At 39.7% G+C, this 22,178-nt stretch overlaps 1 protein-coding gene across 1 annotated transcript in view; it reads left to right on the forward strand.

Annotated features, from left to right (window-relative positions):
- The window catches only part of map3k5 (mitogen-activated protein kinase kinase kinase 5), a 107,690-nt gene that overhangs the window by 76,630 nt on the left and 8,882 nt on the right, over positions 1-22,178 (forward strand). The window contains exons 14-22 of the mRNA XM_033648524.2: positions 3,211-3,292; positions 5,159-5,292; positions 8,801-8,928; positions 9,497-9,633; positions 12,518-12,623; positions 15,067-15,224; positions 18,281-18,458; positions 19,890-19,907; positions 20,477-20,654. Of these exons, the coding sequence (XP_033504415.2) occupies positions 3,211-3,292; positions 5,159-5,292; positions 8,801-8,928; positions 9,497-9,633; positions 12,518-12,623; positions 15,067-15,224; positions 18,281-18,458; positions 19,890-19,907; positions 20,477-20,654 (1,119 nt within the window). The remainder of the gene's footprint in view (positions 1-3,210; positions 3,293-5,158; positions 5,293-8,800; positions 8,929-9,496; positions 9,634-12,517; positions 12,624-15,066; positions 15,225-18,280; positions 18,459-19,889; positions 19,908-20,476; positions 20,655-22,178) is intronic.

Below are 22,178 nucleotides of genomic sequence, written 5' to 3' on the forward strand. Positions count from 1 at the left end.
TTAATTACTTTACAACAGTTATACCTGCATTATTACCAAATAGAAGTAATAACTGAGCTAAAAAAGATTAGTTAATGATTAACCTCTTAAGGCTCAAACACACCAAGCCAACATTAAAGAACTAGCTGTGATGAAGGCTGACTGTTGCATCGTCTAATGTCGACTGTGTCTAGGGCAAAAGGTTGCACTTGAACACACCGCAAAGATGACAGCCAACAGCCAATCAGCATATACGTTCTCCGCCTGCGTGAGAGTAGATAACTCTCCGTGCCAGCAGACGGCGGTAGTCTGTAGTCGTCGTTCAAAAAGGGAAACTTGAAGACCGACAGGATGGATTCAAGACGCTAACAAATTTGTTCTGATCTTGTGCCCCCTTGACTTTAGTGGTTTGTTTGCTTTTCTCACCTCCGTTTCTCCTCTCGTGCACTGAACTCAACTGCCAGTCGGAGTGATTTCATTCAACAACAAGCTCCAATGCAGATTCAACATGCTGAATCAGCTGAAAAACAGATCACAAGGGATGACAATGCAAAAATTAGGGCCACAGGCACTCATTGACGGCCTGACATTGACCGACAGCCAACCATACACTTGGTGTGTCATGGCCCTTATGTCCCACCTATTGGAGGGTCTGTAACTATCAGCTCATGCTGGTTAATTGTTTAAACCCACAGAACCTTACTATAAATACTAGTGGAGATCCAGATAATTCAATTCAACTTCGAGTTTGAGCAATTTGATAAAGAAAACTGTATATATAATACTATCAGTGTGGAAAAAAATAAAATGATTTTCCAGCTTTTAAGGTAATTAGGGGGTGATTTATGGACAAAATTACATGGTAAGGGGTGAAGGTACATTTTTTAAACCCTGTATAAAGAGTGCCTTATTAAAAAGTGGTATTGATATTGTAGTGCATTTGATTACTTTCATTTGGCAGAGCCTTCAAGGTTTGAATCTTACAAGCAAATGAATCACTGAATTCTTGATGTTGGTATTTAAATACCACTGAAATTACAGCTCTCAAATATTTTAGTTTGAATTTATGTGATCCATTTTCAGGCTATACATTTTCAGGGTTCACTGATTCAGATGTGTCAATATCCAAGTGCTCAGCATTCAATAAGTATGTTGACATTGCTCTAATTACATAAGCTTAATTCAGATCTAAAAAGTAAAGTTCCCACACATACACACACATTGGTGGAAATTTGGAGTTCAGTGTATTGTTCAAGAACACCTTAATGTAGAGAGGAGCAACAGGGATCCAATCCCCAACTCTAACAGCCACTTTTACTCACAAGAAACAGTTGTATTCCTTAAAACTCAGCCGTCATTGAACCAACATCTGGTGTATCTGATGTATTTTTGATCATAAAGATTTACATTCAGTCTACAAAGATGATAAAGTCTCACAAACACTCTGCAGTGAGTTCATCTCGTCTCCACTCGTACCCATCTCCATAGTAGTTAAGGCACTCATGTCAGCTCTGAACTCAGGTGGGAAGTTTCGCACCTCTCCGTGGCCACGAGCACACCTTGTCTTATTTTGACACCATCGAGTTCCTCGCTAGCTGCTCGGTGAAGCACTGCGTGTTCAGACTTGTGACTCTCACATCAGAGGCTCCCGAGCACTTTCAGTGCCATTATGTGGAGTGTGAGAGCCAGTGAGTCATGCCTGCTGTTGTTATGATGCTGCTCTCCTTTAGTACAGAGAGAAAGTAGTGACAGTGCAAAGGGAGCAGTGAGAAGGTGGAGGGAAGAAATAGGTGGTATTAAGAGAAGGAGACTCCGCCTGATTTGGTTTGTGCACGGGTTGCATGAGGGCATGTACAAGCACACGTGTACCACAGAACACCAGGCCAGCCGTGTGTGACAGCATGATGAGGCAATGTGCTAATTCGCAGCTTGTGTGCAGTGAGAGTGGCAGAGGTCATTAAATATATGTATCTGTGTGGGAGGTGTGCATGTAAACATAATGTAACCCCTTCTGGATGAGACCACCAGCTACAGTAAACACTGCCTTAATCACAGTATGTACTTAATAGAGCTCAAACAGCATGTGCAAATTCTGTGCATTAAACTGGGTCATATATCGCTTCAAATAGGAGTGTGAATATCTTCCTGTTTGTAGCATATTTCTCTTTCACAAAAAAGGGCAGATTAAGAAATGCTTGCAACAAAAACTAGTTGAAAATATGTTGTTTACTTACAAAATAAAGTTACTAAAATAAAATGAACATATACAGGAAATGTCTGTAGTTTTAGTCTTTGTCAATATGGTCAAATTTGTCAACACAGCAAATATCAGGAGGCATTAGTGCATGTTTACTGAGACTGGGACGAGACGAGACAAGATGAGATACGATAAGACACGATAAGATAATATAAGACAACACAGTACAAGATAACACAACCTAACATAACATGACATAGTCTTTTATTAGTTCCATGGCGGGAAAATTTGATTCAACAAAACTAAAACTTAACATTTTTTAACAATAAAAATTCAACTGAAACGATCAAACCCTTTCTGGATACTAACTGAAACTAAACTGAACTGAAAACAAAAACTAAAAAAAATAAAAAAAACTATAATAACCCTGGTTGTAAGGGCTCTGCGAACAGGTGCATTAATAGTGCAATAAACTTTATTAATACATCACCTTTTAAAAGAAGGTTAAGGTTAGGAAAAAAATTAAAATTAAAAAAAAAAAAGTTTGTTTTACCATTTTTTTAATCTATTTTTCCGACTGTGCCAGGCAGCCATTAATTTCCATTTGTACAAAATTAATTAATAAGCAGCAACCTGCTCAAGTTATAACGCAGCTTAACTCCCGAATAATTTGAAAAGTCTCTGCTTAATTACTTCTTTCCACAACACCACTTTAGGCTCCAGTGTATTCAGTATTGGGGGGGACTCATATAAAGTGCAGGTTTTGGTCTTTGTCAAAAGAAAATTGAGCACCATACACTTTATTTCCTCCGTTCTGGTGATCATTTTTATGCACCAATATGTGCAGTTTCTGCATCAATTTAGGATGCAAGTGTCTTAGATTATGTTTTATTTAGGGGGCGGGGGCAAATGCACATGTTCTAAATATTGAGGGGGACATGTTGCCTTCATCTCCCTCAAATCTAAGTCTGGAAGTGTATTTCTGTGTTGTGTTTGATCTGTATTTTTGACTGACCGAGCTTTTCTTTTGGCAGATTCTGCGATCTGGTCAACAGCATAGCAGAGGAGGCCTGGAAAGGTCCAGAGGAGGGAGATTGCGACACCGACGCCTTAGAGGTGAGAGGACTGAAGACTCACCCATAATGGCTCAGATAGTTTTTGTTTAGTTTTGTTTATTACCAATTTATTTATCTGGTGTAAAATCCAAAGTGTCCATAAAAAGTAGCTTGGATAGTTTTTTAGCATTATAAACTTTGGTTATATTTAAACATTTAAGTGCCTTTTTTATGGCTTTAAAGTGAATCAGAAATTCCCTCCCATTGTTCAGTTCCTGGTTCACCTGCTCCAGAGCCAGCTTCATTTCTCAACAACAGCCACCATTTTGGCTCACAGTTCTATTACTTTTATGCCCTTATGTTGAACTCTATAAAGCCTTTCATTAGGAGGCGGTAAAACGTCATGCAAATCTAATATCAGAATCCCTTTACATACAGGAATCAGGAGTCAACCAAATTTTCTTAGAGCACAGGATCAACAAAAATACATACCATCTGCTCAGTCTACAGTAATGCAACTCTTTTTTGATGCACGGGTGCCGAGAAGTGTTTTACCTGCTTGTTTTCATACATCGTTTTGTTACATCCTGTTGTATATCTGGGGTGCACTTTGCCTGCTTTTTAAATGTCACAGGAAATACGATGTGATTGTGGTGTTTCTGTGAAAAGGATTGAATTACCGACAGGAAAAAAAGTCAGTGACCACAAAACCATCTTCAACGGTTAATTAGCTTCAGGCAGGTTCCCTAATAATGCCAGCATAGTGTCGATTTTTCATTCTCCCATCAGAAGACAAAGAAATGCAGACTTTTCTATTGCAATTAAATAAGTAATCAATTCATCATGTCTTCCAAATAATTCAGTTGGAAGCGTGTACGAACTTCCATGTAGTTTTTCCAATTCAGTTCATCACGATTTGCATTATAATAAGTGGATTGCAGCTGCAAACGCAGAGAGCGTGAGCAGTAACCTGCTGGGATAAGGCCTGGATTTTGCCTGTGTGCTTTGTATGCTCTGACAGTACAGAGCTGACACCTGCTGCTGCTGCATTCACCTGTCTTCCCAGCTGAGCCTCGGGAAAAGAAAAGCTAATTACCCCAAAATGCTGCCGCACCCTTTTTTGAGTCAGCAGTGTGGCACAGATCAAATGTTGAACAGGTTTCTCTCACGCTGGTTTTATGTCTGTGTGTGTGATGCAACAGGAGCATCCTCAGCCAAAATTCACTTTCAGTTTGTCTCCAGCCTCAAGCTTCCCTATATAACACAGTCTGTCCTAAAACCAAGACCTTGGCTCGTTTCCCGTTAATCACAAGATTCAGAACGAGTGCGTAACAGGTTTAAAGTAATCTGATCGCAAAGAAAAGACCATTTGTTAAAGTGAATGAACAAATCCGTAATCAGGTAAGTGTTTTTGGATAAAAAATAACACATTGTTTTTTGGATTAATCCAACTTAAAAACACAGGAGCACAATGCAGTAAGTGGATTCTGTAACGAGAGAACAATAATCTGGCGAGGAATGTACAAGTACACAAAGGAAATAGGTTTACAATGTAGGGATTTACAAGTTGAAGATTATTTAATAACAGATTTTAAGGTGTAAACAAACAAATAAATAACCATGCTATTGCTTTTTTGTTTGTACACGTAACTATTATGGTGAGGAATTGCATGAAACTGGATTTCTGGTATATACAGTAACACCACAGACAGATGTCGTAATATATCAAATCACTCCCAGTATTTTTTAGATTATTTTCAATTTAATTATTTTATTTTTGAGATATTTTTAAAGGATTAAAAAGGAAACAATTTGGATTTTGTCTCCTGGTTCTTTGTTGTGTTCAGGATTTTAAAAGTAGTAGTTTCTTCAACAGAAATGCAGCAGCTCAGATGACTCAAAAACAGTTTGGTGTTTGTCTCTGCAGTACGACTATGAGTACGATGAGCACGGCGAGAGGGTGGTTCTGGGAAAAGGCACATTTGGAGTGGTGTACGCGGGCCGAGACCTCAGCAACCAGGTCCGACTGGCCATCAAAGAAATACCAGAGCGAGACAGCAGGTGAGAATCTGACCCTGACATTTCTCAGGGGGAGAAGCCGCCATGCTCTCTTTTATTTGTCACTTTAAAGGTTTCACACTGTTATGACTGCAGAAGACGCATTTTTGTAGGACTGTGTGAAATTCCAGCAACATATTGTAATTGCTTTCATGTTCAGAATGTATAGGCATGTGATGTAAGGCTCAAGCATGTCATATCTTGTGCCTGGCTAGCTGCCAGTCTGTCTGTTACTAAGCTGTTCATTACAAGGAGGATATGGATATTCATGGTCCCCAGAGGACTCTCATTTCAATCTGTGCAGCAGCTCTCAGCAGGCTCACGTCTCAGCTGTGTTTCTCAGGGGTAAACATCACCTAAAGCATTAATTTATGCTTCAAGTCTATTTCTTTTTCTACAGCACATACATCAACAACATTGATGCCCAACAAAAAGGCACTGAATAAATATATTTATCTTCTTTTTGCAACCTAAGCAGAGCAGTGTTGTCTCTAGACAGAATACACTCCCCAGTTTGTAATCCCACTCTCTGTTTGCTTCAGCCCAGCAGCTGGGAAGCAAGACACTGGTACGTCTTGGCTGTTGAGGAGCTGTTTAATAACAGGCAAACTAAGCTGTTAATGACGCTGTCGGCAAAGCAGTAATGATTGTGTTAAGTGGCTAATGGGCATGTAGCTACTTACATGTTTCAGATGATACGTCATGTTTGTAGTTGACCAATGAAGATGAGTTTACATATCACCTTGGGTTCGTCCTTCACCTTCTCAAAATGATCCCACACTTTGGATTTCCTGCCCGACATGTTATTTACTAGCCTGTGGAATAACCGCAGGTACCAGCCCTGGAAATTAACCTGACTATAAGTGACTAGAAACAATGAAATCTTGCCCACTAATGACCTTTCTGGTTGACTATTAGGGGGCAGCCCTTATACAAACATTCCTCCATAGTGCTACTATATTCGTGGTCCCCAGAGGATGAATTTATATATTCTTGGTGACCTTTGCCATAGTGCCAACATCAGACCTAAATCCCATATTTGCAAACAAGATAATCCAAACTCTAATTGGCAATTTGTCATGAAATTCATATTCACAAGAGGTTAAACTCTTCTGATTTGGTGCCACCCTCAGATAACACTAGCAAATCTTGTATTTATTATCCTGCATATTAAATTACAGCCTGAATGTAAACAGGTGTCTGAGCTGTTAACGCCTCCTCTTGTTCAGCTCTGCTGCCGAGCATCATTATAGAAAAGTGCTGCTTTTCTCTGACTGAGAGCGTGAGGCACAGATCAGCAGTGTCCCCGGCGGTTTCTGGATTTCACTGTTCTGGTATCCACTTGAGTGACTGGTTAGAGGAGAGCTGTGAAGGCGAACTCCCACCCTCCACCTCGAATTCCCACCACTGTCTCTGCTTAAAACGCCTATCTACTCATACTTCTATACCTACCCATCTCGCATTGCAAGACTCTCTTGCAGACTAGATGATTCCACTGCACACACTTTGTTCCGCTAATCACGTCAGCGAGTCAGCAGGCCGCTTGGCTGCAAAGAATGTGGAGGATTTGGGTAAATAATTCAGAGGTGGATTGAAATCTCAAGACAGGCAGAGAAGGAGAGAGAGAGAGAGAGAAAGAGAGTGAGGGTGTGATTCATGCGGAGAGCTGAACGTGAAGTTGCTGGTAGGCATGTTTCCAGTGTACAGAGATACCTTTTGTTCTGGTCAGATATCCAGATACAGCCTTGCTGTTTTTGTTGTTGCTGGTTTATTCTTTTGGCTGTTGGCATGTCAGTTATATTGATTGTGTTTGCTTTCACGTCACAGAGATATTGACATGTTTGTGAGGCTTCTTTCTCTAGTGAAGAACTCAGACTATAAATCCATTTATTATCAAGTCAATACAGTTTATCTTTTTTTTTTTTTGCTTAATTTTTATTGCTTTTTTGCAATTTGTTATCACAGAACAAACACACAAAAACAGAACAGAACTGGCGTGTCACTGAGATACATTACATATACATACACAGGGCATTACAGTACTCATCCCAGTGGTCACCTGAAACACGTTTTCAGTGGTGTCTCTTTGGTGGGCTTTATAGTCAGTCCATTTGGTCCATTTTTCTGTGAATTCTGATTTTTGGAGTCTCAGTAAATGAGTGAGTCTTTCCATGTCATATATGTCCTCAACAATGTCTTTCTAATCACTCAGAGAAGGAGGATCTTCTTTGTGTAGTTAACCATTTTTATGTAGCTTATGTATTTATTTTTCATCTAGGTCAGTGCTGAAAAAAATAAGTTGATCAACAGCAAAATTAACCAGCAACAATTTTTCATCATTTTTATGAGCAACAATAACAGAAAAATCACTGGTTCTGCCTCCTAGATAAATATTTTCTTGTTTTCTAACCTACTATGACATTGAACTGAGGTCACCATGTGCTCTGGGAGCTAGTGATGGGCATTTTTAGCCATTTGCTGATGTTTTAAAAACCAAATGACTAAACAATGAATCATGAAAATAATCCGGCAATTAATCGATGATGAAAGTAGTTGTTAGTAGTGGCACAAATCACAGATTTCATCACCATATATCAGTTTTTTGGACAATAGTATGATACTTGCTGATATCACAAAGGCTGCCGTGGTACGATTTTGATTTGATTTATTTCAGGGACCTGCAGTTAATATGAGTAAATATCAGTGTCAGTAAATATCCTCATTGTCTTTTCCTTGGCTGCTTGCCGTTGTCTCACTGTCGCTCGGCTTTTAGCATTGTTAACATGTTTAGGAAGGAGGTGTTCAGACAGAAATGGTGACCCAGACGTGCCATTGGCTTTTCAAAATAAAGCCGTGTTTTAAAGATAATATTATGTGTCGATGTTTTCGCTTTGTATCGATGATATTGGATCATCAAGCACTGAATTGATATATCGACCTAGATAAATGGATTGTTACCCACCTCATTGTTAATTGTTAATAGCCTGTTGTGGAATTTTTGTTGTTGTTGTTTTAATTCAGTTTTCTTTGGGGTTGGTCATTTTAGCCATTTTAAATTAATGCTTAATTTTAGCTTTGTTATAATAGTTGTGCAGTTTTTTTGTTATGTTGGTGAAGTCATGTAATTTCTAGTTTCAGTACTTTCTGGGTGTTATTTTTGGCGGTATAAAGACGCACAGTAATTACACTATTGTGCAGCAGGATAGTACAGTTGTTGAATCAGGATATCTACAATTATAGATTTTTTCTGTACATTTTTAACTAAAATTTTGACCTTTGATCTTCAACAAATGAATCATTTTAACTCACCCAACAGCAAACCTTCAAAATCCCACAACAGGGGAGATAAAGAGCTTCAAAATCTGTATCTTTAGAGAAAAAGAGGGAATACTGTCTGTTGTGTTCAGTCCTTCAGTATTTAATGTTCTTTAGTGCTGCATCAGCACGATATCCAGTGCTTATCCAACCACATCTACCTACAGTACTGTAACATAGTGTTTTTTTAACACAGGTACTCTCAACCACTGCACGAGGAGATCGCTCTTCACAAGCACTTAAAGCACAAGAACATCGTCCAGTACCTGGGCTCCATCAGCGAGAATGGTTTCATAAAGATTTTCATGGAGCAGGTGCCCGGAGGTGAGACCCGCTGTTTCTATTATGCTCTCACAAAGAGGAAATTAAAGTTGGAATATATTAAAGCATGAGATACACATAACCTGAAATAAATGGCAGAGAAAATTACTGAGAGCTCAAAATTTAAATGCAAGATGCTCACTAGGCAGCATGTTCCAAGTCTCAAGAGTCTGTGTCAGCTTACAGGAATTCTTCAAGTGGCTGTTTTTGCTTATCTTTATGTGTTTTTCCTTCAGTCTCAATCCTTAACTGAAGACATATTTCACCAAAATGAACACATTTGCACTGAATTAAACTGCCTTTGAATAGATTTTACAGTTCCAAAAAGGCCAAGCAGAAACCAAAACGTTACATCAAACATCTGATGAAATGTGATCCACTTTTTAATCCAAAAGATGTATTTGTTTATGTGCACCTCATCATTAAAACTGTTTCTGAAATAAATGCACAGAAAATGGAGTTTGCATATGATTTATCAGAAGTATCAAAAGACAGTCTGAATATCTGAATTTGCAGCTTTAGTTGAACTGTGCTTTCTGATCGCTGTTGTACTTTGTTCCGTGGCTTTCAGGAAGTCTGTCTGCACTGCTGAGGTCCAAGTGGGGCCCTCTGAAAAACAATGAGCCCACCATCGGCTTCTACACGCGGCAGATCCTGGAGGGACTCAAATACCTGCACGACAACCAGATAGCACACAGAGACATCAAGGTGACCAAACACAAGTTACAATACAGTTTACATTTCTGTCATTTGTGTGGCATCATTGGCTTCTTGCGGGCTAATTACCAGAAAGGTGTCATTCAGAGAATTCAGACAAAGTTATTGTGTTTAAGCTAGGGCTATCAGTTGATTAAAATATTTATTCACGATTAATCGGATAGGGATCAAAGGGATATTTTTCAAGTTTTAAAAATTCTTACCAACATGGGAGTGGACAAATATGCTTGCTTTATGCAAACATATGTTTATTATAATTGCAACAATCCAACACTATGACGAATACGGTCCAGAATATTCTCCAGAACAACCTCAAAGGCACTGCAAGCTCAAAAAATTGGCTGAAAGCATACCATGGCAAACTCAAGCCCAACAACCAACAACAGATGGACATATTGACCTGAATGTAACATTACTTAGTAATACTAACACAATGTAGTGTCCAACTTTATACTTGTAAAGATTATCTAAACATCCCCTGTTTTTTTAAGCAGCTCAACGTATTCCGCTGGTAACTCAATTCACATTAACAGTAACTGTAAATAACCATCTGGCAGGGCTTTGAGGTTGAACTTGCCATTCATAAAACACCTTTATCCATTTCTGCTCACAGTGGTTTGTGTCTGCTTGCTATCCATAATGTTACTGCTGCATCCCTTCGTGATTTCCCAAACTACAGGGTGGGCCGAGGGTCAGGGTTTACAGAAGGATTGTGTGTTAATCGCACGTAATTAGTGGCGTTAAAATTAATTTGCGTTAAGTCGTTATTAAAGCGTAACTTTGACAGCCCCAGTTTAAGCCATATTAGAAGTTATTGTTATTTGTTTAAATGCTATGAGGATGCTGAAAAAAAAGTCTTAAAATGTCCAAAATTCAGTGTTACAACAAAAAGGCCTTAAAGGTCATTCAATTGTCTTAAATCTGAATTTGTGAGGTCTTAACTACTACAAACTGTTAATCTAATTTCATGTATCCAGTTTTAATTTCTTTTTGTGAAAATGAGTGAAGCCTTGTATGAAAAAGTCCACATTTCTAATGTTACAAATCGTAAAAAAAAAAAAAAATTGTAATACTGTCAGGAACACGTTAGTCAAAGAAAACTTTATTTCCATTTGCAGTATTATATTTGGCAGTATGGCTCTGTTCTGGGGCCCCTCTGCCTTTCCTAGGGCTTATGCAGAAAGCCTCTTCCACATGCAAACAAGGAAAGCCTGAGGCAGAGAGAGCAAACCTCTCTGCCCTTCCATGCGCCTACATGGATAGCCTAAGGCAGGGAGACCAGCAGCAAAGACCCCCTGGGAACAGAACTGAGCAGCATCAATGACAAACAGAAATGACATTGATAAGTCAGACACAACATGAAAAGGAGGAGCTGGGGTGGAGGCGGGTTGCAAAGCGACTTGCAGAGGAAGCAGCAACAGTAGGCAGGCCAGAGCAGTTTAAATAGGGCACCCTGAATGAGATTCGCCAATTGGTTGCATAGAAAGAAATCATGTGATCTATCAGCTTCTTCATCAGTTGACTGGGCTGCTTGAGATCAGCTGATGGAACTGGGATATGAGCTGAGCTTGACATTGTGTCCCGCCTGAACTAACGCTGTGCTCAATTACTGTTATTTTACTTCATACTTGCACTTACCTGTTGGCAAAATGTAGATTGACTTAACTCACTCTAATAACCATATTTCTACAGAACACTTTCCTCTGCAGGAGACCACATATATACTACTTGCCTGCAGTGCTTAACTGTGATGCTTACATAAGTAAAACATGATTTGTCCAAAAATCTGTCCTAAATTTGGTTAAAAGGTGTCTGGAACGGGTCTTACAAAGCATCCAATTTAACTGTCTGACACCTTGAAGTAGCACTGATTGCCGTAAAATATTTTCACTGAGTGCCACAGCTACTTTCGGTCAGGTAAGTCATTTTTTAGGAAGAATCCTCTGCTCCACAGGAGATAATAAATTTGACATTTTGCTGTAATAGATAGAAAACCCAGGCAGTTAGCATGAACAGTGAAGGCTACAGTAGCTGAACAGACAGGGAAAAAATAGTATACCACCTGCAGAGACCTAAACTCTGACAACAGGAAATCCAGGGTGAAAGATGATATTTCTGGCCATTAGCCACACTTACGATTGGAAGGTGATATCTGGCAAGTGCACTGCAAAAACAGCATGGGAAAGAAAACAAGTGAACACACTGCACCAATGCAAAGACATATTACAGGTTTGTGAGGCAAAAAAGTTTATTTTTATCAAGTTTCATTACAACTGAACTCTGTCTGCTCAGTTTCAAAACATGCACAGAAACAGGAAACATGTACAGAGGAATACACTAATTATAAGAAAATACAGAGATAGCAAAATAATAATAAAAACAAAACTACGCACACAGACAGACACATGATATAAAGCAAGCAAATTTGAGTTGAATCCTTCACTGTTTGTACTCTGAGAACTTGTTCCCATGACTCTGAAAGTAAATTTGATTTGCTGTGAACTCATTCCAGCTTCATTTTCGTTACAGCTCTTCGGCTACAACAGTAATCCCAGCTTCCCTTTTCTCATGTAGAACCCCCTCCCTGTTTGTCTCAGCTATGACAAACCAACACTGATAACACTCCCATCACAGACAGTCATTAAGGCCGGCAGCCTCTTCCCCATGCGTTCCCCCGATTCAACAACACGGTCATATAAGCATTATTAGCAATCACGTTGTTTTGGCTGGGATGTCGCCCTCCTCCTCAGATGCAGCATGTTGTAACCTGCTGTTTGTCACTCTCAAGCACATTATCTCAACACCGTAATGGAATTTCAGCCAGGAGAATTGGTGTATGTGTTCTCATCGATGTTTTTCTTTTTTCAATCTGCAGGGTGATAACGTTCTCATCAACACCTACAGCGGTGTCCTGAAAATATCAGATTTCGGCACGTCTAAGAGGTTGGCTGGGATCAACCCCTGCACTGAGACTTTCACAGGTACGCTCTGACTCACTGACTGACAGGTTTAATTGCTTCCTGTTCACACAAACCCTCAAAAAAGCTTGTGATGTCCTGAAAAATCCCTTTTATGAAAAAATAAGCGACTAAACTTTGCTCATGGTGGTCATAATTAAAGCTGAGCAGTGAGGTAACCCCATACAGATAGTACATGTCTTTCAAGGCAGTGATCCAGGCAAGAATACCTGACTGTTGCTATTGACTTTGGCATGTGTCTGCGGTCAGCTTGGGCAGGTTTGTGCCTGCGTGATGTCGGCACCACGGCGGCCAATTGCAGCTCAGTTTGACCTCTTGGATTAGCATCTGGCAGCTGATTGGAACAGACAGGGACTTACCCTGAATGGTGGAGCTTTCAGGAAACTGGGCTACTCCTTTTTATAACCCACGCCTGCTATAAATGTGTCCCTGCCTGTTTTTAGCTCAGTACATGAGCCTCTAAGAGCAGCAAACACCACCCAACAGGCTATTATTAGAACAAAAGAGTCCTTTGAATGGGGAGCTGAAAATGTAACTCCGGACTGTGGTTAATTGACGACACAGAGAGGCTCTTTGCTGTTGCTTGCACAAGGCCATAAGCCCTGTTTACAGCTTGTGTAACCTGATTGGTCATTTGCAAAAATTGTGTCATCACCTCAGGACAGAGAGAACTTATAATTAGACTTAATGCAAGCTATTTTGGGCATTGACATCAGTTTCTTTCATATGCTGCTTTCCCTTTTACCACTTTCCTGACTGAAAACTTTGTGGCCTTGAAGATGTATTCAACACATTTTCCTGACCAGTCATCTGCAGTGCTTATTTTAACCACAGTTTAATATGTGGAGCTGTTAAATGCCTGAAGCAGAGAGTTTGACACACTTTTGCCTTTGCTATTTACACTTGTAGACTGGATGTGATTAAGATTAAGTAGAGTTTGCCTTTCCTGCACACTGCTGATAGAGTCACAGTCAATCGTTTACGTTTTTATTTATTCATTTACTTATTTATCAGGTCTGTTACTCAGTTAGTTGCTCAACAGACATCATATAAATTATTAGAATAATGACAAATCATGACTTAAACACAATCTTTAAAGCTGTAGTTGGTAACTTTAATGACAAAAAAGTTGGTAGTACATCAGACCAATGATCTGTAAGAGAAAAAAATCATATTCCTCTGCCTCCTCGTATTGCTAACTGTATAATGATCTTACCACACTTGAATGAAAACAACCAGTCAGAGCCGAGGAGTCTCTTACGCAGCTGGCAATCATGTCAAACTGTGGTCAAACTGTCGAACTAGGCAGAGCTGATCAAGTATGAATCAAGACACTGTTACTGATCGCATATTTGTCGTCTCAGATGTTTCATAAACATATTTTAGTGTATTGTTTAGCTGTAAAATGAGAATGTTGGCTTTCCAGCAGTGAAATTCCGGTTTAGCATTTACACCAGTGCTTTGGCGGGTAATTTGATCACTTACAAGAACATTAGCACCAGACCAAACCAGCTCCTGGCCTGTCATGCTCCTAAAAATAATATGAAGCGTCTTCTGCCACGTAATCACGCATGCGGCCTTGCACCATCGTCCTCTTCTTCTATCGAGTTTTAAGGTGGTTAGCATCCGTAGGTGTTGCCGCCATCTGCTGGACACTTGCTCCATCTATTCCAGCATCACCATTACTCGTGTGAAAAGGTGCCAAGAAGTGCATGTGTGAACAGTGACAATCATAAGCAGTGCCTCAAAGATCATATTTCAGTAGGTTACCAGGAGCTGTGTGTGAAAGAGGCTTAATTCACTTTATTCTTGTACATCTGTCTGCTCAGTACAAAGCTGCAGCCAGTTGGCTTATTGTAGCATAAAGACTGGAAACAGGGGAATCAGCTAATCTGGCTGATTGCAGTCTCAAAGGAAATAAGCTTATTTGCTTTCTCGCCAAGAATTAGATGAGAAGATCGATACCACTCTCATCTCTGTCTGTCTAATATCAAGCTGGAGCTGGGAGGCTATTACTGTAGCTTAGCTTGGAGAGACCGCAAACCACAAGCCTCACTGAGTCCAAAGGTAACAAATTCCACCCACCAACACTTGTAAAGCTTTTTTTATCCATACAAAGACTAAAGAAAAAAAAACAAAAATTCATTGTTTTAGAGAGGGTTATGATCTTGACTATTTCTTGGCCTTGAGCTGTTGCCAGGGAACCAGTAGAGACTCCAGGAAGTTGTCAGTCGCAGAGCCAGAGCCTCAGCAAGTAGCAGATAGGTGTATTTCCCAAAATGTTGAACTATTCCTTTAAGCAAGAGAGATCTGAATGAACCAACACATCCAGATTCAAATTTAAGTAATTCTAGCAACTCATGCTCTGACACTGAAACACTGCTAAGCATAACACTGTTACTGAAAAGTAATACTAACATCTAAATATCTGTCTTTGTTTGTCCAGGTACGCTACAGTACATGGCTCCTGAAATCATAGACAAGGGTCCTAGAGGATACGGCAAGCCAGCGGACATCTGGTCCCTGGGCTGCACCATCATCGAGATGGCAACTGGGAAACCACCTTTCTATGAACTGGGAGAGCCGCAGGCTGCCATGTTCAAGGTGAGAGACACCAGTAGGAACAAATCCCATCATTAGGGAATGTGTTTAATTTTATCAAAACGGCTTGAAGAAAGCAAGTGAACATCTGTTTCTGCAGTGACATCTTTTATAGTGTTGGACAGCAGAGCCAATGAACAGCTGCAGCTCTGACTCAGGATGTGGTTCTGCTCTATGGCAGAGAGCTGGTAATTGCTCCCCTGATAAACTTGATATTTTAGAAAGCATCTCATGTATGTATCAAGCTTTTAAAGTGTATGCTAATGCGCTGGCTGAGAGTTTACCACCAGCTTCCTGTTGTTCTCACTGATTTGTGCATTTGTTCCAGTCTTTGACTGTCAGACATGCAGCAGTCAAGGCTGTCGTGGTCGGTAGAGTCAACACATGGGCCTTAACAGAAGGCAACTGACACGTTGCATTAGTCAAAACCTCATTTGGACAATCACATACAACACAACTGCAATAGTTTTAATCGAGGTAAAATCATGGCTAAAAGAGAAAAACATTGTTCTTACACAATACCACAGAAGATATGCATTTATTTTGTATTTTCTTTTTACAATTTCAATTTTTTTTTAAAAAACCTCCTGTGGACAGGTGTTGCAAATTAACATTTTGCTATAAACACTAAACAAAACCCACCTGGTTTGTTTAAATAAATGCAAAATTCTAATGCTACTGTGATATCCATATAAATTAAATTAAATTAAATTAAATTAAATTAAATTCTAAAGGCTAAAACTAATATATGAATATTATGCAAAACCCGTGCACCCAAATCTTTTCAAATCTATTATTTATCATTTAGATTTTATTTCATTTCACGCACTGTTTAAAGTCACCCTGTTCTAGGAAAATTGATGATGGAATGGGTCACATTTTGTATGTATCGTATATTGAAACTTCAAATATTTTTTTCTAACTGCTTTTATGAAAATTATTATTCCACTTCATCTTTTTGTTTTGATTTGATTCAGTGAGTTTCTTTTTCTTTCTACAACCCATATGGCGGTGCTATCCGACCACATAACCATCTAGTAGCAGCTAATATTACCATCAGAAAATGTATATTTGCAATATCATCCAGTTACTGAATTAGCCTGCTAACTAGCTCACAGACTTGCAAAGCCAGAAATGTTGTGTTTTTTTAATGTTTTTGTCGTTTTTGGTTTTGTTTCGTTTTTTTAATTTCATTATTTTTTTCAATCAATCCTAATTCAATGTCCACTTACTTGTTTTAGCTGGAGCAATCTCCATCAGTGAATTGAGTGGTTGAGTATGTGGGCAGACCCTCTTTCCAGCAGTGAAATAAGAAAAATAAAAAATAAAAAAATGAGAAAAGAAAAAAACACTACCTTAATGTTGTGTTCACACCAGACGTGAATAAAACAATTTGCACGAGTGAAGTACATGTAAAGACGCAATAAGCCTCGACTTCCCGCTGGGTGAATGACATGAAATATGCAAATTCAGCTGCGTGAATGAAGCGGGTAGCACGATTTCGCTCCAAACACTTTTTCATGTGGGTTAAAAAATCTGAACTTCAGCGACCGAGTGGCAGCGCAATAGCCAATCAGCACTGAAATCTTCTGGGGACACATAACGCCAAGGACATACCTGCGAAAGTTCATTCATTAATACAGCAATATCATGTGAGTTATCTGCGCGTGTAAAGCAAGTCAGCACAAAATATTCTAGTGTCCAAACTCATGCAAGTAAACGCAATATGACTTTAAATCTTCATTAAAACATGACCTACAACGCTACCGCAATTTGTTTAAAGTATCTGTTTTTGTTGCCGTATTAGAGATGACCAGACATGATAATTAAGAGTCCTATAAGACAATAAGCTTTTATCAACCCTCAAATTAACTATATCTGACACACTGAAATTATGGAAACCTTCTGTGTATGCAGACTACTGGCAGATGAAGTGTGTTGTGCAAGTCCTTTTCAGCCAGCCTGGACCTTTAAAATCCACTGTGTTTTGTTCATTTGTTACCTAATGCTCACTGTATGCCTTTAAAAGGAGTAATGTCTCCTCAGCTGAACTCAGTAGAAAGACACCATCTAATGGAGTAATCAGCGAGGCTGGTGTCTGCACGTATCAGTTCTCCTTTTTATGGAAACAAAACCAGTGAATCAGCCGTTATGCACCTGCATTGTGTTGCCACCTGCGTGCTGTAACGTGATCGAGCTCAGTAGAAACTCCAAATATTGTCTACGCATGAACATTTGTTTGAACACAAACAAACGTGTGCAGCTCATTGAGAGGAACCATCACAGACTCCCTCATGCTTTGTTTTTTTTTCCAGTTTCTGTGTGCACATGTCTTTGTTTGAGATCTTTTACGCACTCAGTTCACTGTGTATTTGCTTTGGATGGAAATGTAAAACACCCCACACTAATGAAATATTGTTTTTAGCCATGTGCAGCCCATTAAAGACAGTAAAGATGTTTAAAGGTTGTCTGGAAAACATTACAGTGCTCCTGTCAAAGTTGTGAATCACGGAATTTTCCATAAGATGTAATTTCATTAATGGGCTGTGAATTCAAACAAGGAGGTGTATGTCACTGTGCTGCTGAATACACCCTCTAGTAAACAAAACATGAAAGCAGAGACTGGGATCTCCTCACATTTACTCGCAACTGCAAGTACAATCACGTCATTGAGGATCTTTGTGTCTGTGCTGTGCATGCTGGGCAGAGTTTTCCCAAATAGTTCAGCAGTCCTTGTATACTCTTCACTCATCCTTGTGGAATGTCTCGAGGGAGGGGCATCTCCCTGTTAATCTTAAGTCAACATTCCTCAACAGCAACAATAGGAATTTCTAGCATTCTTATTGTCATGAGAGTCTTGCACTTGAACTTTGAGCGTTATTGCCCTCAAGCACAGTCTCATAGTTCACTGGGTAAACACTCACTTTACACTTAGGTTGTCTCCTCAAATCAAATAGTTTACCTTAAGAGCAGGTCAACTCAAAGAGCTGTGCAGCTTTTTCTGTTCTTTTAAACGTCTTTATAACAGTCTGAACTGAATGTGTGTTCTTTGCTTGCAGGTGGGCATGTTTAAGATCCACCCAGAGATCCCAGAGTCCATGTCGCTGGAGGCTAAAGCCTTCATCCTGCGTTGTTTTGAGCCCGACCCAGACCGCCGTGCTACTGCCCTTGACCTGCTCACGGACGAGTTCCTCACAGTCACCAGCCGCAAGAAGAAGAGCAAGAGCAGCTTCACAGGTGAGTTCAGTTCAGTTTGGGTCAGGTAAGCAGCTGAGGACGCCTTGTTGATGTTTTTTTCGACATTGGATCTCCATTCACGTCCATAACGTTATGGATAAGTTTCAACACAAGGTGATAAAAAAAAAAATAAAATAAAATAAACTCAGTATCAGTCGAAAAAATAGCTAAACAAACCAAATATAAAGATCAGGAAAGAAGGAAGTTAAACAAATAGTTTGACATTTATTAAACTTTAGAAACAACAGCTTGGGGTTTTACTCGGGGTGTGCTCGACTATATCTTGGCAGGGAGCAGTGACTTCCTAGAGTTTCTGCTGGTTGCCATTCAAGAGCAGGCAGCAGCTTGGGAGATGGACCCTCGGTCAGTGACTTTATTGGCCACCACAAACCCCCCAGAATCAGGTCTCACAGCAAGCTAGTGGCCAGCAGCAGCGCCGAGTCTAACCTGTGTAACAGCAGCATAAAGTTTGCTGATCTGGTCCCCCAATGCTTTGGTTTGCGCTTGCTTGATTCTGATTGCTGCAGCCATGTTGGTCTGTCTCCAGAGCTGCTGCCAGCTCTCGTCCTGGCGATGCACTTTGTAGCAGCGGGGAGTGAGGCGGAGGACACACTGTGATTCAAGTCTCTTGCTAACATTAGCTACATAAACATGAACTTAAAGCTGCAGTTGTGACCTTTCAGCTCCAGTTAACAGAAGGCTAAACTTTTAGCAACATTTTCTGTCCATCACTGAAACACAGATATGAGCAAGTGCTTTATTTTACTTATTGTCAGACTCTCCTTTTGATAAGTCTGTCCTTCTTTTTGGGGGGTTGTTTTGCAGTGTAGACAGTTGCTGCCAATGCTGGAATATTATCTTTCTGTGCAGGATTCTCCACCATTGAATCAGGCTTTCACTGAAGGGACGTGCACGTGCATCTGCATTTGTAGAGCAGCCAAAAATCTCTGTGAAATGACCTGTGATTGGCCACAATCTCTCATCATAGGCTAGATTTTTCTACAGCCTGAAAACACAGCATGCACAAGTCTAGTTTTTCTCAGTCCATTTAAATTACAATGTGCTCAAAGGTTGCTGTGGGATTTTGCCCAGTGAAGCCAAAATTAAACTGCCTACCCGAGCTTTAGATGTCATTGGATAAGTCCCACTTGCTATACCTGGTCATTCTAGAATAAACAGGTGTTCATCATTCAGCCTGAACACACCCTTAAACTTCATTGTCTGGGTTTCAGTTTAGTCTCAGTACTTGTTTGGTTTCCATCTCGCTGTGGAGACGCTATCATGTGCCCTGGCACCAGCACAAAAGATTAAAAAGAAAGATTAATAGCCTGTGCTCCCTTTATACTTAGAAATGTTATTCTGCCAGTATTACATGGAAATGTTTTGTTCTCGGTTAACTGCTGACACATATTTTATTTTTTTCCTCCACAGCTCTGTCACCGGGGTCTGGTGAGTTACTTTGCCCTCTGTACTTCGTTTTCTCTCAGACATATTTACCACTAGAGGGACTACTTTATGATCGGGATGTCAGTTCTGTGGCACATCTGCCTGCTTTGCTGAAGAGTATCCAAGCTACAGTTTCTTTTTTTTTCTGCCAGTGGCTACCTGCCTGGCACGACTCTGCCCTTTCCAAGAACTCAAAATAGACATTGCACAACATGACTTCTTTCCAAATGCTTGAATGTCTTTATAAGCCCTGTTTCATTATTTATACACAATGGCTGCAATTTGCTGCCAGATGCATCAGATAGAGCTCTTCCCCCTCAACATGATGGGACAGTATTATCTGATTTTTCTTTCCTTGTCTGTTCTGACAAGGAAGCCAATTTGCCATCAGCACTTTAACTAATTTCTCCCTCTTGACAGCTTTAGCTCTCTTTGTTATGGAAGAAAAGCTCCTAGTTCCTGGTTGGCACAGAAAACAGTCTGTCTGTGCTGTGCGAAAAACATCAGATAATTAGTGTCTAAGTGAAGCAACAGGCACCTTTAAGGTTTCTTATGTTTGTCGTGTCCTACAGAGTACCTCCGCAGTATCTCCCTGCCGGTGCCCGTGGTGGTGGAGGACACCAGCAGCAGCAGTGAGTACGGCTCCGTCTCCCCTGACAACGACCTCAACACCAACCCCTTCATCTTCAAGCCTAGCGTGAAGTGCTATAGTGAGAAGGATGTCAAGGGGCCCAGGTCCCTCTTCCTCAGGTAAGATGAGTGGGGTTAAGACATCTTCTTGTCAGATTAAAAGGGGTCACGGTGGTCTTTTGTTAGTAATTGCTGGTCAATTTGCGTCACCTTAGACTGACATAATGTTAGTACATGATTGTAGCACTGATAAATACCAAAGCTGATTGTCTATATGAAGCCCTTTGCTTCAAGTATTAATTTCTTTCTAAACATGGGCAACAATCACAGAAGCAACAATGCTCACTAAATATGTATTATAAAGGAAAATAGTGCAAGTTAAAGGGTCTTTATGTGACATTCAGAACATTAATATAGCAGCACACCACAATTTGCTGTGTAAAGATATAGTAGAGTAAAGGCGTCCTGAGCAGAGTATGAAGTCACACTGCCTCTGTGTGTGTTGTAATCCGAGGGTCTCTGTTTGTTGTTGTGGTAGACGGTCCAGCCGCACATGCACATTAGTGAATGTGAGTCCCTGATATCAGGATGGCATTATCAAAAAGAAAGCGCCCACCCTCTGGTTTCCCCTCAGATTTATTCTGTCAGCTCTGTCAGCACTGTTGTTGCTGTTAGCACTGTTTATAGAGTTAGCCCCCTTAGCTCCATGTTGAGAATCATGTGCTAACAACCTGAATTAGACTCTGAATCATAGATATCCTGTCAATGTCACATACAGCTCCTTTTAAATCAAATAAAAAAGGAAAAAAAATTTAAAATAAAGTAATATACATTTGTGTAACAGTATTTGCAAAAGAATTAAGTAAGTGTAAACAGGAATGTAGTAAATGTAAATGAATAATGAGAAGTAAGTAGCTGAACTGATTCTAATGCAAACACTGTTTTAGTGCCCCACAGTGGAGTATATCAGGGGTTCATGATCTTTTTAGCTTGCGACCCCTTAAAACAAAGCAATGTCTAATGTACCTAAACACTGGAGGAGCTAGGGATTGAACGACCTGCTCTTCAGCCGCCCCACAGTCTAATCATAAAAGTTGGTATCAGCTGTCAAATAAACAATAGTGGATAAACCGTGATGACTTATATCAAAGAAGAGGAAGATAATCATAGTAAAAATTTATAAGCAAATTTAAACAAATCAATCACTTAATTTTTCCTGAAAGAACCATTGGTTGGTTCAGCAGTGGAACAAAAACAAAACATGAATAAACATGATAAAAATGGACAAAAACAGAGAACACTGAAAAAAGAAAAAAAAAACCCTAACCCTATCGAGAAATAAGTTCTAAATAACAATATAAAATCATAACTTTCTTCACATGGTTTAATGGAGAGGTGGCTGTGTGTTAGACACAAACACAGACTGTAGCTATGTATACATATATATATATATATATATATATATATATATATATATATATATATGTATATATATATATATATATATAATTTTTTTTTTTTTTTTTTTTTTTTTTTTTTATGTAGAACCAGCAGAAAAAAATATCAAAGAACCACTGATTTGCGTGGGATGAATCGCCCCCTCTGTTAAAATCTCTGAAGCATGTTGCACTTTTGCTGCACCCA

Source organism: Epinephelus lanceolatus, chromosome 13 (assembly GCF_041903045.1).
Source record: "Epinephelus lanceolatus isolate andai-2023 chromosome 13, ASM4190304v1, whole genome shotgun sequence".
NCBI lineage: Eukaryota > Metazoa > Chordata > Actinopteri > Perciformes > Serranidae > Epinephelus > Epinephelus lanceolatus.